This window comes from Denticeps clupeoides, chromosome 12 (assembly GCF_900700375.1).
Source record: "Denticeps clupeoides chromosome 12, fDenClu1.1, whole genome shotgun sequence".
NCBI classification, from domain to species: domain Eukaryota; kingdom Metazoa; phylum Chordata; class Actinopteri; order Clupeiformes; family Denticipitidae; genus Denticeps; species Denticeps clupeoides.
Genome location: NC_041718.1, coordinates 7,234,996 through 7,258,931, shown reverse-complemented (window position 1 = coordinate 7,258,931; position 23,936 = coordinate 7,234,996). Strand labels below are relative to the sequence as shown.

At 40.4% G+C, this 23,936-nt stretch overlaps 2 protein-coding genes across 4 annotated transcripts; one reads left to right on the top strand and one right to left on the bottom strand.

The window, feature by feature from the left end:
- Positions 1–366: 366 nt before the first annotated feature.
- On the bottom strand, positions 367–5,869 carry LOC114800969 (uncharacterized). Its single transcript, XM_028998908.1, has 7 exons — positions 5,784–5,869; positions 2,618–2,704; positions 2,164–2,228; positions 1,633–2,016; positions 1,307–1,465; positions 651–709; positions 367–519 (listed from the first exon to the last, which is right to left on the bottom strand). Exons 3-7 carry the CDS (start codon positions 2,198–2,200, stop codon positions 367–369), a joined length of 792 nt encoding a protein of 263 aa, XP_028854741.1. The 5' UTR covers positions 2,201–2,228; positions 2,618–2,704; positions 5,784–5,869.
- On the top strand, positions 5,023–22,689 carry LOC114800406 (activin receptor type-1B-like). Of its 3 annotated transcripts, XM_028997735.1 has the most exons (10): positions 12,375–13,800; positions 15,158–15,403; positions 16,046–16,297; positions 16,497–16,727; positions 16,886–17,053; positions 17,447–17,603; positions 17,797–17,921; positions 18,027–18,157; positions 19,041–19,207; positions 19,826–22,689. In XM_028997735.1, the coding sequence occupies exons 1-9, from the start codon at positions 13,731–13,733 to the stop codon at positions 19,164–19,166; spliced, it is 1,506 nt and encodes a 501-aa protein (XP_028853568.1). In that variant the 5' UTR covers positions 12,375–13,730; the 3' UTR covers positions 19,167–19,207; positions 19,826–22,689. The 3 variants fall into 3 exon arrangements, with proteins under 3 accessions (XP_028853570.1, XP_028853568.1, XP_028853567.1); XM_028997737.1 differs by lacking the exon at positions 12,375–13,800 and adding an exon at positions 5,023–5,212 and having other exon boundaries at positions 19,041–22,689; XM_028997734.1 differs by having other exon boundaries at positions 19,041–22,689.
- The last annotated feature ends 1,247 nt before the right edge of the window (positions 22,690–23,936 follow it).

The window sequence follows — 23,936 nt, the reverse complement described above, 5'->3', positions numbered from 1 at the left end:
GAATTTGTATGTGATTTTTTACTGATAGGCAAGCAAGTGAAATCTATCATATTGCAATATTGATCTCAGTAATCAAAATATGACTTGTTTCCCAAACCGTGCAGCCGTAATGACAGTGGTTGGAAAGTAAGAATGCAGACACTGTGTTTATGGATGCTTGACGCCATGTGACCATATCATTAATGATCCCACAACTACTGGTTTTTGCTTTTGTAGGAAGAAAATAAATAAAAAAGCTATACTGTTATCCTGACACATTCCACATCACGTCAAACAGATACAGTCAGAAGTATTATAAGATTTATGTGAGATTTATTTAGTTAGTAAGTAAATTTATGTTAAAACCCCCAAAATACTTAAAGTATTTTAGGATTTATTTGAATTTGACATTGTTGTGTGAAAAGGCAAGGAGCTGTACAGTATGGCATCTTCATTTGACTGATTTACATTCTTTTTTTTGGAACGTCTCTGTTGTTTGGAGAAGTGTAAAGTACTGTACTGTAATGTTCCATCTTCATCCTGCAGTCGAAACGAATTGTTCAGAAAAAAATTGGTTAATAAAACAGATCAAAGTTTCAAAGACTTACATTATATTAATGTATTATACTTGCAGTATTATTAGTTGAAACATTTATTAGGTGGTGCTTTACCTGATTGTCATCTCCCTGATGTGTTTCGTGTGTTTTTCCCTGGTTTGTCCTGTTGTTTTCTTACATTTAAAAAGAAAAAAAAAGTAAATACAAATTTACATTTACATTTACAGCATTTATCAGACGCCCTTATCCAGAGCGACTTACAATCAGTATTACAGGGACAGTCTCCCTGGAGCAATTTAGGGTTAAGTGTCTTGCTCAGGGACACAATGGTAGTAAGTTGGATTCGAACCCGGGTCTTCTGGTTCATAGGCGAGTGTGTTACCCACTAGGCTACTACCACCCTATCAACTGCACAGTGTACTTTTGTGTAATAGTTTTATGTATTCTACATATTATTCTGAATTATTTTCAGAATTACAAATTAACTTTCATAATTAATTGTCTACCTGTAATTTTCAGCAAAATATTAAGCCTGTTAAATCATTGTATGTGCTTATATAAAGTACTTTAAAGTTCCATTTTCAATTTTCATTATACACGAATTAAGCACATTCAAAATGTTTGTTTTTCATGTCATTATAAATTCAAAATAAACTAAATCCAGAAATACGTAACTGTTTTTCATCCATAATTCGGTTAACCTTGAATTGTTCTGAGCAACGAGGGAAGCACTGCTAGAGCAACAAATCAGAAGTTCCATAATGCCTTACTTTTTCTGTGGTGGAGGCAGCAACCCAGTGCAGTCAGAGCAGTGCAGGCTGAACATAAAATCGGTGTGAGTGTCCAACAGACTGGGACCAGAGCCGATGTAGTTTGAGAGCGATCAGTGATCATTAAAGTTGATCCGGTTGTTGTTACTTCCACCTTGTCTGTTAAACAGCAAGAACTATTTATTAGTGAATTGCTTGGTCTCAAACTAATATATTAGAAAGTAAAGCATCTGTTTTTCTAAAAACAATCTGCACATTATCAACATCAATAGCATCACTGGAAAAGAATCATATATGAAACCCAGAATGTTTGTGAAAGTTCTCACCATGGATAACAAGGATGTGAAGGGTTCCAGTGACGGTTAAAACACCTTCTCCAGTGGTGCAGTAGTAGAAGCCTTGTGTAGGTACAGTCATGTTCTTGATGGTCAGACTGAAGGACTGGTTATTAGGATTCCATGTTGCAGTGATTTCTGGTGTGTAGCCCCAGATAAAAAATATTTTGTCTTGATTATCTGATGTCTTGCTGGCTGTAATTTTGAAGAGCGCTGCCTGGTCTGAATGCCCGTACCAGTCAGTCTTCTTACGGTGTTCCTCATCGCAGTGCAGAATTACTGTATCTCCAGCATTTACTCTTCTTGTTATTGCTTTTTTCATGTATGGCAGTGGTGTAGTCTGTTCTCCAAGCTTGGTAGTATTTACACTGATAACTAAAAGAGAAGCATTTTCAAACTGAATAGTCCAAAATAATAATAATTTAATAATAATGTAACAATACATTTAATATTATAATAATAATGGTTTCTTTTACAACAATGTAAATGAATAATAGCAGTGTGATGTTGTTGGTTACTCACAAATCATCACCATCATGAGCAAAAGACAATCATCCATCTCTTCTGAGGTGTGTTGCCCCCATATGCTTACAGGAAAAGCCCAGGTTTTATATATAAAGCAGTAGACCACACCACCATAAATGGTCAAGTGTAAATCTATTGGCTGATGTTCGGATGTTGGCAGGTTCAGTGAAAATAAATTGATTAAAAATCACAAACGTGTTCATTGAAAAAATAAAGTGATTGAAAGATTTATATATGCACAAATTTTGAATTCAATTAGAAAAATACTTTATGCAGTAAGTGAAGTGAAGTGATTGTCATTGTGAAACACTGCAGCACAGAACACGGAGACACAACGAAATGTGTCCTCTGTTTTTAACCATCACCCTTGGTGAGCAGTGGGCAGCCATGACAGGCGCCCGGGGAGCAGTGTGTGGGGACGGTGCTTTGCTCAGTGGCACCTCAGTGGTACCTTGGCAGTTTGGGACTCAAACGGCAACCTTCTGATTATGGCCACCACTGCGCTCCACATCACTCCTCCTCTCTCCTTCGGCTGCTCCTGTAAAGGGTCGCCACAGCAAATCGGATGATCTGGTTGTCCATACATTTACATTTAAGGCATTGCCATTTACATTTATATTTACATTTATGGCAGACTCACTTATCCAGAGCGACTTACAACATGCTTTTTCAAGTTAGCATTGATGAAGTGATCAGTTCTGGTTCACTAGGACCCCCAACTATGAATACAATATTTTATTCACCCTGTTGTAGTTTCTATACAAACGTAAGACAAAAAGAAGGTTAGAAGTTAATCTAAATATTCTCTAAAGAGGAATGTCTTGAGCTGCCATTTGAAAGTGCTCAGTGACTGAGCTGTTCTGACCTCAAGGGGAAGTTCATTCCACCACTGAGGGGCCAAGACAGAGAAGAGTCTAAATGAGCTAGATGAGTGTCTTCCTTTTACCTTCAGAGATGGAGGGACCAGAGTATGGAGGCTCGGAGTATACGAGGTGCAGTGCGAGGTGTAATAAGGGCTGTGAGGTAGGATGGTGCTACTCCATGTTTGGCTTTGTAGGCCAGCATCAGTATTTTGAATCTGATGCGTGCAGCTACTGGGAGCCAGTGGAGGGAGCGTAGCAGAGGGGCGGTGTGGGAGAATTTGGGAAGGTTGAAGATCAGTCATGCTGCTGCATTTTGTATGAGTTGTAGAGGTCGAATGGTACATAGAGGTAGACCAGCACATTTGACATGGCAAAAGTTCAAATGTATTAAATGTGGAAATTTGTATTTGGCCTCTTGAGTGCAGGCATGAGGAAAATTCCAAATGTAATTTAAAATCCAATTAAATTGTAATATTACCTACATTTCTGTGATGTGATCATGGGAAGACATAAATAACAGAAGAAATGGTACAGTGCTGCAATTACAACATTCTGTCATCAGAGGGCAGCATAGAATTAAATTACAATTTATTGTGCTGGTCGTGTATAATTACATTGTACAGTAAGTAACTTCATTCAGAAAATGGTCTAGGAAATTTGATTTAAAACTGTAGGTTTTTATGTTTGAAGAATAATGTTGAATAAAATTAAGCACTTTTGAATTAAACATATATTTTAACCCTTGTGCCCCATTCCTCAGGACTACCCTCTCGCCCTCTTCATGTACAAAAATGTACACGCACGATTTTCATAAACCACTTAATCAACTTAAGCCTTTTACAAAATGTTCTAACATTCAATCATTTTCAGAATGTAACCCTTTAATCGTTTGAATCACTGATTATTTATTAAAATAACAATTAAAACAATAAACGTTCCGTATAATAAATAATAGGGAGATAAGCCAATGGTTATAATTTGAGTATTGATCATGTCACAGATCAACAAAAAATTGATTTGCGAGCATTAGTATGTTTTATGTTGTGCCACATTTAATCTTTTTGCACCCTTTGCAAATATTCTGAATTATTGAATATTTGATCATTTTGAAAAGTCACTCAGTCAGTTGACTGAGTGACTTATGAAAATAAATCTGAAAAAAATTGATGTAAAGACATATTTTGGCCACAAGGGGTGTCAAGAAGCAATATTTGACACTACACAAAAAATACTATGCAATCAGTTCAATTTTGTTGTTGTTCTTTGACATGTCCAAGACTCTAATTACGATCACTGCCTCAATCCCCTACTATTTACTATATGTAAAATGATTAGTTTTTTTGTGAATTTAAAAAATAAATAATACGAATATTTAAAATATTTAATCCTTTAAGGGGGATAAAATCCATTTGTTTGATACATTTTGTAAAGGGCTCAAGTTGGCCAAGTGGTTTATGAAAAGCATCTGAAAAAAATATTTATGCGTGACAGTGTACATTTTTGAGCTGAAAAACTAATTCCCAAAGAGGGCACAAATACTTTGAGCATCCCAGGCCACATGCAATTCTGACAAAATCTAAAAGTTTATAACATGTCCACTTTATAACTTGAACAACAGAGCACTCCCCTTTAAATTGTCAACCCCCTTTAAAGCGCGTCTGCGTCGCGCTGCTACAGAGTTGCCAGGTGTGTGAGTTTCACGCCTAATTTGTTTTCTGCGTCTTTCGGTCGTTTAAGGATTTGCTTGTTTGTTTTTTTTAATACACCGGTTTCTAAATATCTTCATACGAACGTTAGGTGGAAGAATTGGCCACAAATACACAATCATGATAACAGGACTTCTATCCAGTGTAAATCTCAAGCGATGAGAAATATATTTATGCATAATACACTTCTTTAAGAAACACGTTGGCTGTGCGGTTGTGTAATTGTGTTGTAACGGAACTGATTTGGCGTCCGATCTGTCCGCTTTAGTCCGGCAGACCTGGCAACTTCGCGTGTGCGTGCTTGCGTGTGAGTGTGTGAGTGTGTGTGCGTGTGTGTTGTATACGCGAGCTCCTGCTGCCCTGTCAATACACCGCCGAAACGTATAAATGAATGCGATGGGAACCTGGTGATCATGGCCACGAATCGAGTGCTTTTGTCGCTGGTCGTCGTGCTGGGCTCGTTGCGAACGTGCGACGGTGAGTAGCGCGACGTTGTCCGTCCGCCCAGCGCGCACTCTTGCCCCCGCGCGTATTTATTTATGTCGTGCCGAGCGGCCGCGGGATTTGGCGTTCCCCGCGACAACATGGCGCTTGGTGTGGGGGACCTGGCGGACACTAATCTAGCAGGGACGCTATCGGGGCCCCGCGGCGACGCGCGTTGCTTTTATTACGCTTTGTAGAAACGCGCGTTCGGCGTAGCTTCCATGCTAACACCGTCGGCTCTGTACGAGGAGCGACCCGTGTCACCGGCCAGCTGGGACTGTGGGACTTTATTTTATTTTTTTACTATTTTAAACGAACCTCACGTTACATTCGCGTCCCTTTAGTTTCAAAAACATATGTACGACCAAACGCGTTGTGCTCGTTTAAAGCGCGACACGCAAATTGTGTCGCTCCGATAGCGAACGTCGGGTTGTGTGTTATTCGGTCTCTGACTTCCTCTTCTGTTATCGCTAGTTGGTAAGTTAGTTGGCTAGTTTAGCTAGTTGTTGTCCTGTGTGGGGTGAGGCTGCTTGTTCATTCAGCGGCGGCGGTGGAGTTGACCTACTTAGCCGAGTTTATGCGCGGTTCTCTTTATGCAATCCGTTTGGTCAGCTTTTCTCGCCGATCGCTTTTCTTATTAGCAGGTTCTTGTTTCTTTTTTGTTTTTTTGGGAGGGGGGGGGGTGACTGGAGCCAGTGGAATGAACCGTGTGACCCCCCCCCAAGTCTTTATTTGGTGGGTGCGGGTTAAGGGCTGAGGATCTTATGTTGGGTGGAACGACTATATACATCATGCTGAGCATATATGGGCATGGTCTTCAGATTATTTACGTGTTAATACTGTGTTTCTTTGTGTAAGTATTCATGAAGTATAACACGTGCGTTAACAACTTGTATGGGTTTTTTGTAAACCTTGAGGTCCTGGTTTTGATCCAGTTGATGGAAGCAGGAAATGAGGATGAATTGCAGGTCTCTTGGTGACTTTGTGATGTGCAGTGGTTCGCACCAGCAAAGTTGTTCAAGTAACGTCTGTCGTGTTCAGGCTGAACCGTTTAGTCCGGTCCGACGGAAACATCATCGCTGGACCGCCGTCCCCTGCCGATACCCCAGAAGTGGACCTGCGTCCTGGTGTCAGCCGCCATCGACGCTGCCCCCCGCAAGCATTCTACAAACCGAGCGAGCAGTGTTGATGTTGTTCGTTAAACGTATGCTAATTTCCGCTCCAGAACGGTCAAATTAAATAGCTTTTAAACAGGCTTAAAGAGGAACCAACGCAATCAGTCCAAATGAATGAAACATTAAGCTCGTCCTGAATTTGAAACGACAATTCAGCCTGATTTTCACCGCGCTTTCTGTGGCCCCGCCGGCCCCGGCAGCTGTCACCTCTCTGCATATTTGCAGTAAACAACATTAAATGATGTTAAAAATGATTTGTCCCTGTTTCGGCACCAAGGCGTGAAGCGTAAATGACTGAACCGCCATTATTATAAATGATAGAATGCGGCAGCCGTGTTGGTAATCCACGGCAGCGGGATGGGGGGGGAAAGGCCGAGGCCCGTGTTCAGTGTCGTCTTATCTTGTTTGCATGATCGCAGATTGAGTGTGTGTGGGTACTTCTTCCCTGGATGCATGTTTCTGAGATAATTCCGTCCCAAACAGTGTAATAATTGGCAGTGTTTTTTTTTTTTTTTTTTGCTCTTGTTATCTAATCAGGCTTCCAGTGCTTTGGAAATTTCGTAAAATTAAGATTGAAGTTTGCCATTTTTTTTAATGAGCATGGTATCTGTGGCTCATGGAAGATTTTGAAGAGCTCGAAATTGTATTTTTTTTATTTTTTGTGTGATCTTAATCACATATACAGATGGTTGCATGGTTAATGGTTAGATTTGTTATCTCACATAGTTGCGTAAATGAAACCTTATAAATGACTCATAAGCAGCCCATTTTCTGTGTCGGCTGGTTGTAAATGTCACACAGTAACACGTCTGTTTTGTCATAATTTTTTGTTAATGTGTACTTCTCTTGTTCTTATTCACTTATGTTGCATAAAGTCTTGCTTTGTCCGCGCTGCCTTTGATTTGTATTGTAGTTTATCCATTAAAAGTTATTGTGCGGCAGTAACCCGGCAGATCAACGCTACGTGGATTGTTTTCGGTGAATGCAGTGGCATGTTCCTACAGATGAAGTTTCCTCCCACGCTGTGTACACTCTGTGTCCCGTACACTGGGCGAGACCGGTCTCTGTCAGTGGAGTCTTGAGTGAAATTGTGTGTGTGTGAGTGTGAGTGTGCTACTGGCCTCATTGCCTCGCAAATTCTCACTTGAGTTGTGGAGTTCTGACAGAGAGACATGTTTAACTTAATCATGCCTGAATTGTTCATGTTTAACCTAACAAAAATTTGCCTTAAGCCACACCCCCTTTTTCAGAATAAGGCTACTTAAATATTTCTGGCTGTACAAATGTAATCATATTTTTAGAAAAAAAAACTGCAATGTACCTTAGTGCTCACTTTTGAACAGAAACGGTCTTTGATTTACATTTACACGTCATGTTAATAAGTAAAACGTGAACTATACATTTCATTTCTTTTAGTCATGGCTTTTGTGTGTTGTCATAGCTACCCAAAACACATTCTCGCTACTGGTTGCGTGCGACTTTAAATCTGTTCTGTTACTTCCTGCTTTGACTTCAAATTCGTTTAAAAAAAGTAGCTCCCAAGAATTCAAGGAGAGGAAAACTTGCTGAACTGCTACCAGATTCCTGAAGCTCTTTAGCATTAGGTGCCTGGTAGTAAACAGCGCTGAGCGGAAGCTTTTACCGGGAGGATTTTGCTGAAGTTGCCCGGTTTTATAAGACATTTATTCAGCCGGCCTGTGCCATCCTAGAGGTAAACAAAATCCCAGACCACTTCAGGAAATGAATCCTAGCCAGACCAATATTTTAAACCTCCAAAAGTGGAGATCTAGTTACGCTTGCAGTTGCAGCTCCTTTTTGCCAGAAACGTTTCATCCCGGCTAATGGGCAGCCGGAAATGTGCACATGGCCATGTGGGTAGGGGCAAAAAGCCCATTAGATCATTGAGAGAGTCGTTTAAGTCAGATGAGCAGGTGGACGATAAAGGTAATTTTCTAATAAAGAAGACCGCCGGGACCCTGCTTTACCATCTCTGCCTAAATCCGTGGCTTTGTTTGGGAATACGGTAATGAATGGACTTTCCTTGGTCCTTGGAGAGCTGTTTTAGAATTTATCAGACCAAACAGCTGCAGTGCTATTGCAGCTATTTTATTGATAAATAATACATAAATAAGGATTTATCAGTTTATTAATAGTACATTTTGTTTTTGTTTTTTTGTTATTTGATCATTTTAGTGACTAATCACTGATTCCATAGTGATGAGCGATAGCATTGATTTTTTAATTTTTTTTTGTTTCTGTTATCATGAAGCCAATACTAACACATCACAGTCCATGAAGGGACATTTGAGCAGTCCAGACATCCTGTTAGTCGTGGATGTCAACAATACTGCATACCTTTTTTTTGTTGTTTTGTTTTTTGTTTTTTCTTCTTCTTCTCATTTCGTAACAATCTACATTTTGTACGTCCTGGCAACCGCATGTGACATCATTCATTCCATTACCCTGAAACCCCAGACTACAAACCAGAAGTGTCTTTTTTTTTTTTTTTTTCTGCTTTGTTTTAAGCTTCCCTCATATTAATATATTTCAGGAAGTAGTCTGTAGTCATTTCAAGTGATTGCTTGGGATGCCAATCTTTTTGAAATATAATTGCAAAAAATATTACCTTTCAATTATTAGTCTTACCAATAGCTTTTGTGCTGAAGATGTGCATGTAGATTTCCCCTCTTCCCCTTCCTTTTTATATTTCTGCACACCTTTCCATGGTCCCACCACTTCACATTTCTCTAAAGGTCCTATTATTTGTAAGACTTATTTCTAAGACCATTGATACTTGTCTGTGGTTTTTCAGTGTTGGTTGAGCGAGGTTTTGAAGAATGCAAAGGGGAATGCCTGTGTCTCTCGGGGTCCTTTGAATATGAAAATGAAAAGAAAAAGATCCAAAGCAATTACATGCATGTATGCGTGTGCTTGCTTGCCTGTGTAAATCTGAGGCGAGAACAGTAAGGTGTGTGTCAGAGTCTGAATTTTGATGTTCCACACTTGAAACCTTCATTCAGATGGACTCGCTCTCAATCTCTTCAATTTCTTAATTCCCTGGGATAAATGTTTAAATAGTTTTAAGGGTGCGGCCCAACTAAGGTTAGCTCCACGCTCAGTCTCCATTTTGGCTCTTGAATTGATGCCAACTTAGAGCCACTTTCTACTTTGATTCATGGGGTCCTCACTGGATCGGTGCCATTGCCAAACCTATATGCTTACATAAGCCCGTCAAGTGCAGACCTGCGCAGGACGACAAGCATGTCTAGTCGCCAGTAAATCCCTGCCATAATTAGCATTTGATCCAGTGCAGATTTGTGGCCTAGTCTTCACATGGCCACATGTAGTTTAGCTGAAATGCATTCCAAAAAAATGCTGCTGCTTTCTAATGCCAAATGCTTAGTTTGTTTTATTTTGTCATGAATCGTATCGAAAAAATTATTTGTCCAAACGTATATGGTGTAAATACTGCATTCATTAGTTTTATTGCATGTGGCCCTCTTTAATTCAGTAGAATAAAACACAAAATTGCACAAAATCTATCAATTGATATAGATTAACTTTTAACGACAGTAGCCAAACCATAGAATCCAAATCGGGGGTAGAACCTTGAAAACAACTATAAGCTTAGATTTTTCAATAATTTGAGAATTTGTCAGTGTAATTTCAGTGATATAACTGAATAATAAATTTAATAATAATATTTCAATGATGTGACTGAATAATAAATTAATAATAACTTATAACCTGCACTGAGCTGGCACCGTGCCCTGGGGAAGTCCCCACCCTACACCCAAAGTTTCTCAGTGGGCTCCGGCACCCACGACCTTGATGTGGATTGGGCAGTTGTGGATAGTGAGTGAATATGTAATTGCAAATGTAAAAAGCATTTGCAAATAGAAGATATTTCTTTATAAATTATATTTTCATTTTAGCAAACAATTTAGTAAGAAGGTCACAGAGCCCATGTGACAACAACTTTGCTGGTCTGTGCCCAGCCATGGAACCCCTGCTCTCCTGTAGCTAGCCAGGCTTACAGAGCTTTGCATGCTGAACATTACATCTCAGATCTTTACTTAGTCGGACGGTGTCCATCAGGATTTAGGGTTTGGCAGGCAAAATTACTGTCTGATAACTCTGCCATGTTGTGGTCTGCAGGATTTATGGCTCCGATATAAAAGCATCGGAACACATTATGCTGACGATGGCGTGTTCTTGTGTGATTGGAGATTTGTGCACAGTGGCCTGATCTGGATTGTGGAACGTGAGGTTGTGTGTTTGCGGACCACGCAGGGAGAGTTGATCTTATGCTCCCGCTCCCTGCGGTGAAACATTATTTCCGTTTCATGCGTTTGTGGTGCAGTTAAAATGTTTTGCTGTGTGACGTTTAATACAAAAAAAGGAATTGCGTAAAAAGGTATTGTTATGCTATTGTGGCATTATAGAAATGCAGATAGAGGGGAATATAACACACACGCTGATCCGGTTCAAATCCATGAATAGACTTTCACTGCTCACAACAGAAGCAAAGCGGACCTCTGCGTGGATTATCGCACTTACACCTTGTTCTTGCCAAAGGAAAAATCAAATACAATATTCTAGACCCACACATGGTGCTCTCACAGCAGGTTACTGTGGTTACAGAAATTCGCCAATATATGGCTTGCACACATTACCTGTTTACCAGCCTGTCACTGTTGTTCACGCAGACTGGGATACAAATGCATTCTATAATTTGCCCACAGGGTTGATGGAACATGTGAATATTTACCTTCACCATGTGCTGCAATACAAAGAAATTACTATATAGTACTATATCTGATTACCTGAAGTATGTTAATTAGAAGTATGTAGCATTAGTGTGGAATGCCATTCAGTGTAATATTATGACCGGTTTGATTATCTTGTTATGGGCAAAAGTAAGTATTTAAGTTACATTGATTGCTGGGTCACAGCATCACCAGAACTGCAGGGTCCTGTGGAATGCTGCGGCCTGTTCTGGACCTACCACAGGTCATGGGTGGCCCAGGCTCATATAACCATATACAGAAAAGCTACTGTAGCCCACCTAGTCATAAAAGTTGGGTCTTGGTAGTCAGGGTGTCCATGCTGGCCCATGTCCACTATTGTGTTCTTCTGAGTGAAATATCAGAAAAACTATTTTTGTCAAGGGGGAAAATGTAAATGTAATTGTTAAAATAAATAGATAAATGGATGGTCAGTATTGTAAGGTCAGTATCATCATTAAGGCCTAGATAAAACAGTTTTGTAATCAGTTTTTGTCTCTGTTTCTGATGTCAGCGGGGTCCTGAACAAAGCACGGATTGCAATAATGATATTTTTAAAATGTTTAGCCAGGGGGGCAATAATCATTTCCTGTTTTGTGGGCTTGTTTATGTTCTGTCCCATCCTGAAGACCTTTTTTTTTAATGTCCAATCTAGAATACATTTGAATTTGTCTGTTGCCTCCTGTCCGTTGTTTTCCAGTCTCAGTCTAGACAGGATTTTAATATCCATCACAGCCAGCATTCTGCCCACTCTCCACCTTCTTCCTAAATCCTGTCCCAGCATCACCCCATCTCTGCTTACAATTGATCTTTAGGTCCCCCTCAATCCCCCCTGTATTTGGGACCTTGAATTCTTCGTCCAGACCATGCCCATCCCTAAACTTAAGAGGATTTAGCCCCTCCTAGCAGGAGCTTACAATGCGAATGCTTTGGTTTTGTTGAGCAAGATTACTTAAGTAATTAGAATGTGTAGCATTTTTGGGTGCAAATATGAATAAAATAAATTTCAATTATACACGGTATTTAGGTATTTATATACTTACTATATACATATAATGATTAATAATAATGGAAACAGAAATATGTTATGCACTAATAAGTAAGTAGTAAAAAAGCCAAACACGTCTTTTCTTTTTTTTTCTTTTTTTTTTTTTCTGCAAAAGATAGTTCAGATATTGTGTTTGTGTGTTTTTATGATGTATGGCTGAAACAGTCAGGTATCTGGCGGCGCTGCTTGTCTGCACTTCAGTGCAAAGATAACTAACAAGTCCTTCCTTATTGTATTTATTTACATAAATCCTGACAATATAGTTGAACTTACACCACATATCTTTCATCATAGCAGTCACCTGGATCATGTATCGACTACGTTACAATAATCATTTCAGTATTCGTCCATACTATTGTGTAGGAGTGGAAGAGATCAGGACATAAATAATTTGCTTTCTCAGGAAGGATACAGTGTCCGCAGAGAGGATGTGGCCATCGGGTGTCTGATAAAAAGTGCATCAGACCGAGGAGTTCACAATCTTTTAAGTGAGCGTGATTAACTTAGGAACAGGACATTTGTGTTCCAAAACCACCGTAACACCAGGATTTGCCTAACAAAAAAGCCCTTTATTGTTTCATTGCCCTGATGTCGGTCCAGATTGGCCGTGCTCTTGTTTTGCCGTGGCACTGATGTTACCGCAGTAACAGGAGATGTGCTGCTCCACATTAGGCCCGGTTATTATCTCTGTGATCGTTATTGAGTCACAGGTTCATTGGCCTGGAGATTAGAGCGGCGATCTCTCTGAGAGGTTGAGTTTTATTAGCTCTGACCCCAAAGACAAAGAGAGAGCGTGTGTTGTGCTGTGCATTTATGGGACAAGCTACACATCAAGGCATTATATATTGCTGTATTTTATTTCACTATTTCTGTACATGAAAATGAAAGATGAACATGACAATTTGTTTTACTTTGCTTTCATTGAACTGAACTTTGCTACTTGAACCTACATATAATGCAGAACCTACATATAATGCAGTAATTTGCTACTTGAACCTACATATAATGCAGGTCAAGGGTTGTGGCTGATATTTGGGGACCTCGGAATGTTTGTTTCATTTGTGCAGAACATACATCATCGATGGTAACTTGAAAGCATTTTGTAAGTCCCTCTGGATAAGGGCGTATGACAAATGCCTTAAATGTAAATTTACTACAGACATGTGCCTGGATATTTATTTGACTTAATTGCACCAGGAAACACCATAAGTCATTTCTGCCATCTGAAAGTGAAGTGATCGTTATTCACAGCCCACGGTGCACTCAGTGAAATGTGTCCTCTGCATTTAACCATCAGCCTTAGTGAGCAGTGTGTGGGGATGGTATGTTGCTGTGTGGCACCTTAGTGGCTCTGGATTTGAACCAGCAACTTTCCAATCACGGGTCCACTTTCTTTACCTGCAAGGCCACCACTGCCCCATGTGTTAAGTACAAAAGTAAAAGTGTGCAGAAAAAGAAGTGCAAATAAGGAAAAGTGTTCACCATGTCTTTAGGGATTAGGGATGCTTACTCCATGCGATCAGACAGTTCTTCCAGATTTGTTGGAAAAACATTCACGCACGGAAACTTTAGGTAATTAAATAATTTACAAAGCAACAAGAATTTGTAAGGTAATAATTTCTAAGATGCTACAGCAATGCAGCAGGTATGAAAGAGAAAGCAGCAGTCCAGAAGTGTAAAATAAATCATTTTCAAGCTAATAATACATTTACAGTGTTAATGGTCCTAACTTCACTCCTGCACAGTTTTAACAGTTAAAAAGAGGGCAACGGGCTGAGAAGAGATGGAGAGGAGGGCGGTGGGACCTTAATTAGAGGGCATAGAAAGAAATGTACCATACGGTCAATTCTACATTAGTGACATTGTGCATATTTAATTGCAATGCATTTAATGCTAACAGTATTCTTTATTATGGAGGTCCAATTGGAGCTCATGTATTGTGTATCAAATGCAGTCCTAAACTTGTGAAGCTTCTTATGGAGCACCAGAAAGGTTATCAGAAGTTCTTAAGTGGTCTTTTTCTTCTTTTTTTGGGGGGGGTGTAAACTTTTATATTAAAGGAAAATATAGACCCATGTATGCCCAGTGTTTTCATCCAGGGCACTGTAATCACTGGGTTATTTAAGCTTGGCAGTGAAGTTAGTCTATAATGTAGAGGCTTGTTGTACATACATCATGATCCAAAGAACACTTTGAAGAACTGGCCTAGGAAAGGGATCTAAATGTCCTGGAATCACACTGACCTTAATCTTATGGAAGACAACAATAAAGTTGACATTGACCATTTGAACAGATTCCCTCACACTTTGAATCTTCTAACAAGAACATTGTGTTAGAACTGTAAAATGTCATAGTTAATAGGTCTATCCAAATGAATTCTTTGTGCATGCGGTTACAAGAATTAGTGATATATGATTTGTATTAGTTTTAAGATTAAAATCTGAAGCTGGAGAGGTGGAGATTAGGCCCAGAGTAGAATGAGTAAGATTTTATATATATAAAAAATATATATATTGATTTCCAAACAGATTGAATCTACTCGTTAGCCCATATCCAAACATTTATAGGAGGAAACCAAGATCGACCGTGAGTCAGATCGGGGCAGGAAAAACAACCTTGTTAAAACAGCTTGATCAAGTGAAACCTTATCCGTGCGCTCCTGGCAGTGTCCCCATTAACCTAAAGGGCCCTCTGGTGGTGGACACACACGCATAGACTGGTACAGCTTTCTGTTAGTCAGACCAGGATCATGGATAGCTGTCCTGTCTTTAGAAGCCTGTCCCACATGCATGAAAATATGATGCCTCATATGATGCATCATATATATTACAGTGGCTTTTTTTTTTTTTTTTTTTTTTTTTTTTTTTTTGTGGGTTTGTTTGAAGGCAGAAATGTAACATGAATCCCCTTTGTCTCTCTTTCTCTGCAGCCTTGTCCTGTAACTGTAGCAGAGTGGAATGTGAGAAACAGGACTACCGGTGTGAGACAGATGGGGCCTGCATGGCCTCCACCTCATTCATCGACGGCGTGGAGCAGCATGTCCGCGCCTGCATCCACCGGGACCAGCTGGTTCCGCCGGGCCAGCCTTTCTACTGTCTGAGCGCTGAAGGCTTATTGAATACCCACTGCTGCTACACAGACTACTGCAACAGCATCGACCTCAAAGTGCACCCAGGTGACGCCACTGTTGCGCGCTACCTGTTACCAGCCTTTCTCCTGGAAGAACGCGCCGCTTACGGAATGCCAAATGTTTCAAAACGCACCTGCCTATGCCCTCCCCCACACACACCCACATTCAGATTCTAGTGTCACCGTGTTTTTAACCCGTGCCACAGTTTGTCCATTATTTGATGGTGCCACATGTGCATTGCCAAGTATTCTCACATATTTTGTATGCAGATAAGTATTTAAGGACTGAATCAGTAAAATTGCAGTAGTAGTCCTAAATGGAAATAAAGAATGTTGAAATTAAGCTTAGAGGCTTTACTTTTATCCAGGTAGCTACATTAGCATTCCTGGTGTTATTGCTGAAGCGAACTGACCTGAACAATTGCATTGTGCTGATGGTTATTAAAATTTGTAACCATAAAAAATTTGTATTTGAAACACTTGCCGTTCGTCACATTGTAACTTTATGTATAAATTGGAAATAGCAAACTTTATCTTTAAACAGTCACCCGGTTTCTTCCTGAATGATGCTTATACTGTGTAATTTTCAACATTGCAACCCCCACAGTTGAGTAGCAATAATCTAGACTGGTTAAACTTATTATAATTATTTTATTTATTTATTTATTTTGCACCGTCCTTCTCACAGTGACCGCATGGCCACCAGGCTACTCTGAAGGATGGGGGCCGGTGGAGGTGGCGGCAGTGGTGGCGGGACCCGTGTTCCTGCTGTGTGTGCTGCTCTTGCTGGCCCGTTTCCTCTTCCAGCACCATCAGAGGGCCTATGGCCACAGGCACCGGCTGGAGGTGGAGGACCCCAGCACAGAGCACCTTTACCTGGCCAAGGACAAGACTCTGCAGGACCTCATCTATGACCTGTCCACATCCGGCTCAGGCTCTGGTCAGTACAGTACAGACCTATGCTGTAAATCATTATGAAGATAACTGCCTTTACTGGTCAAATCTGTAAGTCAGTTTTATAGACATTTTGTAGATATTCAAGGAATTAATAGACCATCATGAACTACATGCATCAGCACCACAGACAGTACTATTTGCATGATACCTACATGCTAATATGCTCTGTCTCTTCCCCATAGGACTCCCACTGTTTGTCCAAAGAACAGTGGCCCGTACTATTGTCCTGCAGGAGATCATTGGAAAGGGTCGTTTCGGTGAGGTGTGGAGAGGGAAGTGGAGAGGTGGGGACGTGGCAGTGAAGATCTTCTCCTCCAGGGAGGAGCGCTCCTGGTTCCGTGAGGCAGAGATTTACCAGACCATAATGCTCCGCCACGAGAACATTCTTGGCTTCATCGCCGCTGACAACAAGGGTACAATTTAAAAATGTAGTGAAATTCAAATCAGTAGTGTAAAATTGGGACATTTATATTAGCAATTTGTCAATGCAATATGCTCAAATGTTTTAATTGTTGGTCCCATGAACTGCAGAATCTTCACAGTTATCTAGAATTAATTCTCGTTCTCTCAGATAATGGCACGTGGACTCAGTTGTGGCTTGTGTCTGACTATCACGAGCACGGCTCCCTTTTTGACTACCTAAACCGATACTCCATCACCATTGAGGGCATGATCAAACTGGCCCTGTCTGCTGCCAGTGGCCTGGCACACCTTCATATGGAGATTTTGGGCACACAGGGTGAGTAGGTGTCAACTGTTCAAAAGAATGGCTTTTGTCTTGTGTGTTGTGGTGGGTTGGGAAAAGGGATTTGCTGTCTCAGCAAATGTACACGTTGGATTAAGTTGAAGGTCAGTGAGCATATGTAATGCTGCGCTTAAAAGGAAATGGTTAGCTTGTGAGTATGACATGTTGTGCGCACAGATTGCTTCGTGCTCAAGTGGCATTAAAGAACTCCGCTCCTAGGCACTTTAAAGTCTCCTCGTTCCAGTTTTGCCTCGTTTCCGCAATTTCTGAAAATGTCAACTAACTGAAAATGTCATCATGACTGTTGCCATATGTTTATGCTATGTGCTTGATTTGGTGCAATATAATCCTTTTTTTATTTAAATAGCCTAACTTCTCCTTGTGTAGGTAAGCCAGGCATTGCTCACCGTGACCTGAAATCTAAGAACATTCTTGTTAAGAAGAACTGCACCTGTGCCATTGCCGACCTGGGGCTGGCTGTGCGGCACGATTCCGTCACAGACACCATTGACATCGCACCGAACCAGCGCGTCGGAACCAAGCGGTAAGTGGCCATTAGCAACAGTCTTTGAATTCTGATGTGGAAGATGTGCATTTTCCAGTATTTAAAAGGGAATGGGGGGAGGAGTCATTCTGATGATTTACTGATTTATTATGTCTAGTTAATTCTAAATTATTCATCCTAGTTAATGAATCTTCTTCCACATGGCATGATTACATTCCTCCATGTCTCTCAGGTATATGGCTCCAGAGGTGCTGGATGAGAGTATTAATATGCGCCACTTTGACTCCTTCAAATGTGCGGATATCTATGCCCTGGGGCTGGTGTATTGGGAAATTGCTCGGCGGTGCAATGCAGGAGGTGAGGGGGTTAAAGGGCTTCTCATCCACGTAGTTTTATTTATTCAAACATTATTTGTTCCTTCATCTGTTGTGTATTGTTTTTTTTTTTTCTTCTTCTTCTCAGGTATCCACGAGGAGTACCAGCTGCCGTATTATGATCTTGTGCCATCTGACCCCTCCATAGAGGAAATGAGAAAGGTTGTTTGTGATCAGCGGTTACGACCGAACATCCCCAACTGGTGGCAGAGCTATGAGGTAAACCTATACAAATTGTGCAAGGTGACGTAAGAACATATGGCTACCAACCAAAATATTACCAAATATTATACAGTCATATATCAGTGTATTCTATTAAAAATCATTAATGATCTAAATGTATAATCTGGTTCAGAGTCTGAAAACATATCTTTACTTTTACATTTATGGCATTTAGCAGATGCCATTTTCCAGAGCAATTTACAATCAGGGACCGTCCCCCTGGATCAAAAAGTTAGAAAGTGAAGTGATTGTCATTATGATGCACAGAACACTGTGACACAACGAAACTTTAACCATCACCCTTGGTGAGCAGTGGGCAGCCATGACAGGTGCCTGGGGAGCAGTGTGTGCGGACGGTGCTTTGCTCAGTGGCACCTTGGCGGGCTCTGGATTTGCGTCATCGTAGGCGATTATCTTACCCACTAGGCTACCACGACCCTTTTAGTCTTTTTCACATTAATATGGCAATATTTCTGAGGGAAAAAAATTCTAATGTTTTTTTTTCTGACTCAAAATATGACAATTGCATGATTTGACTGAATTAGAATGTATTTAGTGGTGCACTGACAAAAAGAAAATGTGAATCCTCATAAAACAAAGTGCCACCTTAATGTAGAACAGAGGTTTATAGATGTCCTGTGGGAAGGGAACCAAGTAGAAAATGTCTCTGTGGTTTGTTCTAGAATAAATGTTCCGAATACAAATGAACAGGGAAGCAGGGATGGAGTCTGGCTTTGGCTATTATTAGCCTATTGCAGCTCATTGCATCATCAAAGTGGAAAAATCTTTGCTGGTCCCTTCAACACTAAGCCCTGGAACCACTATGTAATATTGCCCTTTTCTTTGTTCTTCTCCTTCCCTCCCTTTTGTTCCATCTCAGGCATTGCGTGTGATGGGGAAGATCATGCGGGAATGCTGGTATGCGAATGGAGCAGCGCGTTTGACGGCCCTCCGCATCAAAAAGACCCTCTCTCAGCTTAGCGTCGAGGAGGACGTGAAAATCTAGATTGACGCAGAAAATCTACACAAACATGAGAAATCAAGAACGTAAGAATGAAACTAAAATTTAAATAGACCTATACAGAAATATCCTGCCAGTTTAAAAAAAAAAAAAGAAAAAAAAAGAAACCACACTCCTATAGAGTGAGTGTGACGTGGCCTACCTCACCTTTATAGCCAAAACTACTGAGCACTACAGTACCCACAACCCTCTCCTTTTCCGGCCAGAACCATTTTCCTAGAATAATGGCTACTGACAACAACTACTGATATCAATAATCATACTACTGCTGCCGCTAATACTGCCCCGTGTGTATATCTGGATTTTTCTGTTCTCGTTTTTTCGGCAGGAACATGTTATTATTGTTGAATAGCAATTTCATTTCTATATTTTTTTTCCTCCATTTTCCCATCAAAGATTGCTCATCCAATTATTTTAAAGATTTTGCTGCCTGCTGACAGGTGTGGTATGGGTGTATTTGAATCACCCACCCTGTTAGTGTAATTAGGTTTTTATTGCTGTGGGTTTTCCTCTCACATTTGGCTGCTCTCTTTGCTATGTCGGAATCCGTTCCATCTCTCACATTAAGTGCTTTCTGAGAAGTTGTTGGCAGGGCTCATCGAGTCTCACCCTTACATCCAAATTTCTGCTCTCCCTGGCATTAGTTTGATTGGCAGCAGAGGCTTCAGCTGGACTCCGAGATAAAGAGAGGCCAGAAGATCACCACTCGGCCCTTGATGTGTAGAGCCCTGGCCTATGCGTTTTAAGGTCAGAGGTCACTGAGCAGCCATGGCTCTGTGGTGGACACTTTAATCCCAGCAGCGAGGTGGAGCAACGCAGCTTTCTCAGATGGCGAGAGAGTGATTGAGCGGGCGGCTGTGGGCTGTGTCATGTGACCTGAATGAGTCAGCACATGAACATCCATCTCGGGGTAGCACTTTACGTCGGCAAGCCACCCATGGGTCTAAATGGGGTTTAAGATGGAAAACATACTCCATATTGTATTTGATGTAACGTTTAAACGCAGGACGTCTTGAAAGGAGGAAGCAGATGATGTGAAATTGCATTCACCAGCAGGTGGTCATTCGCTTCCTGCTGCGCCGATGAATAATTGTTCTCTGTTCATTTGGCAGTTTGACCTTCAAGTTGACCCGAGCACGGTGTACATGCACTGAGAACTTACATGAGAGACCTTTTAGCCACCCGCTTTAACGTAGTCATACACTACTGAATGGTACATTTTTAATGTTATTTATTTTAAACCTTTTTTCCCCCCTAACCCATGTTCTCTCTGAGGTTGGTTTCATGGGCAAGGAAACAGAGGCCTCCAATTTATTTATTTTTTTAACTAAATATTCAGGGTGTTCATCCCAAGGAAAGCTATTGTATATAAAATTTATTTTTCAAAGGTGCAACAGTGTATATAATTTAAGTTTGTAGTTTGAGTCTACTTTAACGTTTTAGCTAAGATTTTTCCCCCTCCTCCCTCTCTCCCTTTTTCAAGTCTGCACTTGTGACCGCTAGGGACTGGAGACAGTGGGCAGAGGCTTTCTGTCTCTATTCTATTTTTATATATATACACATTTTATTTGATTTTTCAGTCACTGACTGATGGTTTCTAGAGATGCATGCTGGGAGTTTTAGTTTTTATTGGCCTCTGCCTCCTGTCTGCTGTCATCATGCGCATGATGTCAAATTCAAGCTTTTGCGAGCTCCAATCCTGTGATCTTCTCCCCACCTCCTCAACCCTCCCCGATATGCAAGTTGTAAATAGTTCCTGTCATTTCTGAGGGCGAGGATGTTTGTATTTATTGTTTTAATTTCTCCCTCCCCCGTGTTCATTTTTATTTCTCTTCAGGGGTATGGTAGATTTACTAAGGTACAGCTGATAGAAATTCTTCTGGCAGACAGTGAAACTTCAAGAATAAGCATGTTAGTGCATCCTTTCTTGAAGTCCAGAAAATGATTTGGTGTTTTCTGCAAAAACCAGTGTAACTATGTCACCACTGTAAGGTTCGAACTGACCTGCAAGTAAAAAATTAGGGCTACTTTTACTTTGCACGTGGTATCTCATTTCCACTCCTTCAACAGTATATTTAGAAATTTCCTCTCAGTATACATTAGTGGGGATCAGAGAACTTCTAAAGACTATACCTCAAAACAAATGATCCTTGTAATCCTGGTTTGCTCTAGTGCCATCATCCCATTCATGGTGTAAATGTTGATTTGGTTGGCTAATGGTGGCATCTTGGAGCATAATGCTGTTGAAACACTGTGCAAGGAGGACCTATAAAACACAAAGTTATACAAAAGCTGTTGTTTTTTATGGATGTGTGGGTTTGCCTCCATGAAGAAGATGACTTTTTAGTTGAAAAGGTAATAAATTCATTTTCCAATAACTCATAATAAACACATTTTTGTTAAAATTAGTTTTCGCATTATAAAGATTAACATATTAGTTTTGTTAAGCTTGTTACCTTAAGAAATGTTCTTTTTCTGTGTGACCTGATTCAATTTTTTAATTATAATGAGTCAATTTTTCATCTATGGGCGAAGTTTCACATTATAAATCGTTTGCCCATAATGAGGCCTACCTGCACTGTCAGTATCATGGGACATTTGAATCTTGTACTACTATAATTATGCCTGTGTGAAGTGTCTATACAGTTTATGTGTCCTAAGGCTTTTACAAATGTATGTATAAAAAAAAAAGTTATTGATTTTAATGTGAAAGATGAAGAGCTAAAGGACACGCCTTGGCCAAATATGTATTTTAAGCATTTCAGGGAGGTTCGTACCCTCATCTCTCGTGCACAACCACTGTGATGGGCATCAGTGACTTCAACGCATGCATTTTCCTTCTAGCTTCCTAAAAGTTTGCTCCTTTTGAAACGCTCTAGATACATATTTGGCTGAGGCAACTTGAGAGAGCCAAAAATATTCTTGTTCTACCGTGTCAGGAAAAATGACCACTTATTTGTTTGATCATTTATATTTAATGGATACAGTTTAAAACACTGGGATTTGGACTGGTAACCTACAATCAATCGGTCATCTCCAACCCTCAGACCGCTTTTCGTCTCAGAACACCTTTTCTTTATTTGAAGGGACGTGGGGGTTTGTGTACATACGCTTAGTTTTGCTGCTTTACTTGCAACAATCTGGGGAGCTCATGGGTTACCGGAGTACCGGTGTGAAAGTACATCTCCTCCTGTTTATTGTTTTTTCCTGTGGGAGAGAGTGGAACATTTGACTGCTTATTCCCATGATTCACGGCCGCTTGGATGACCCAGTCTGAGACCTTGTCCTGCAAGATTTTCCACTCAAGGCTGTGAGGTCCAGACAGCTTCTACTGAAATGATCACTGGTGGATAATATGAACTCTCCTCAATCATGTCTCTGAATCTAAACATGCTATTGTGAACAGGATGACGATATCCTGGTAAGCTTTTGAAGTGTTTTCAGGACTAGTTTCCAATTGTGTAAATAGAATATATCATGCAGTAATAAAATCATTTTTTCTTAATTATGTGAAGTTTGTGAAGTTTTATTATTATTAAATGAACATGGGAGACCATAGTATGGTGCAGTGGGTAGCGCTGTAGCATTTTGATTCCGGGTCTGCTTGCATGACCCTAGTTTGGATTTGGATACATCTGCTTCTTGGTCAGTTCTGGGGTTAAGTTATGGTTGAACATATGGTTACATGTGGGTTTCTACTTAGTATGTTTCTACTTACAAAATGTGCCATTTACAGTCATGGCCGTAATTATCAGGAATTACAAATTTTTGGTATGTAAATGTTAGATTTCCTTTATGTGCATTTGAACAACACAAGAAAAAAAGTGGCTGGACAAAATTATTGGCACCCTCTACTTAATATTTGGTTGCATGACCTTTAGAAAAAATAACCGAAATAAAGCTCTTCCTAGAACCATCAACAAGCTTGTTACACCTCTCAACCGGAATTTCCAACCAGCCCAAGGTCTCAGATATGAAGGGCAACTGCAACTATGAGATCCATCCATAAGTGGTTAAAGTCAACTTATTGTCATCTCACCATATACAAGTACACAGAGAGACAAGATTGTGAAGCTTCGGGGATTCAGTGTGCAAAAAGACACAACAAATGGAACTGGAATAACACAAAACATGACAAAGAGTCCAACTAGACAAACCAGGCGGACAATTGGCAGCAGTATGGCAATATATCAGTGTATGGATATATTTAGTGTATATGATATACTATGATAATAATTATTGTAGTAGTGATATGACATGATGATAATCATAATGACACAGCAGCATAGTGTGATGTAGTGGGAGATTAAAGTTAGGGTGCAGTAACCAGACTCAATGGATCTCCAGCGTTTTGTCTTCTGAATCTCCTGCCATAGCGTTTCATGTCGTTCAGATGTCGATGGATGGTTCGAGCCGACACTGTTGAGTCTGTAGAACAGCTTGAACATGTTTGGAAGTTGTTTATCCACCATTCAGACTTTCCTTCATTGCAGTCTTTTATCGAATTTTCTCCGTCCACGTCCAGGGAGATTAGCTACAGTACCATGTGTTCTTGATTATGTTGGACAAAGGGACTAGAGATTGTTGATCATTTTCCACAATTTTTGATCTAAGGTCAGTTCTCTGCTCTCCTTTCTGTTCTCCGAGTTTAGTGTGGCACACTCAGACACCCAACAGAGAGGTCGAATCAGTGGTGTCTGTGTGATTAAGACTGGTGCTGGCAATATAGCAATCAAGTATTGTATGCTTGAAATA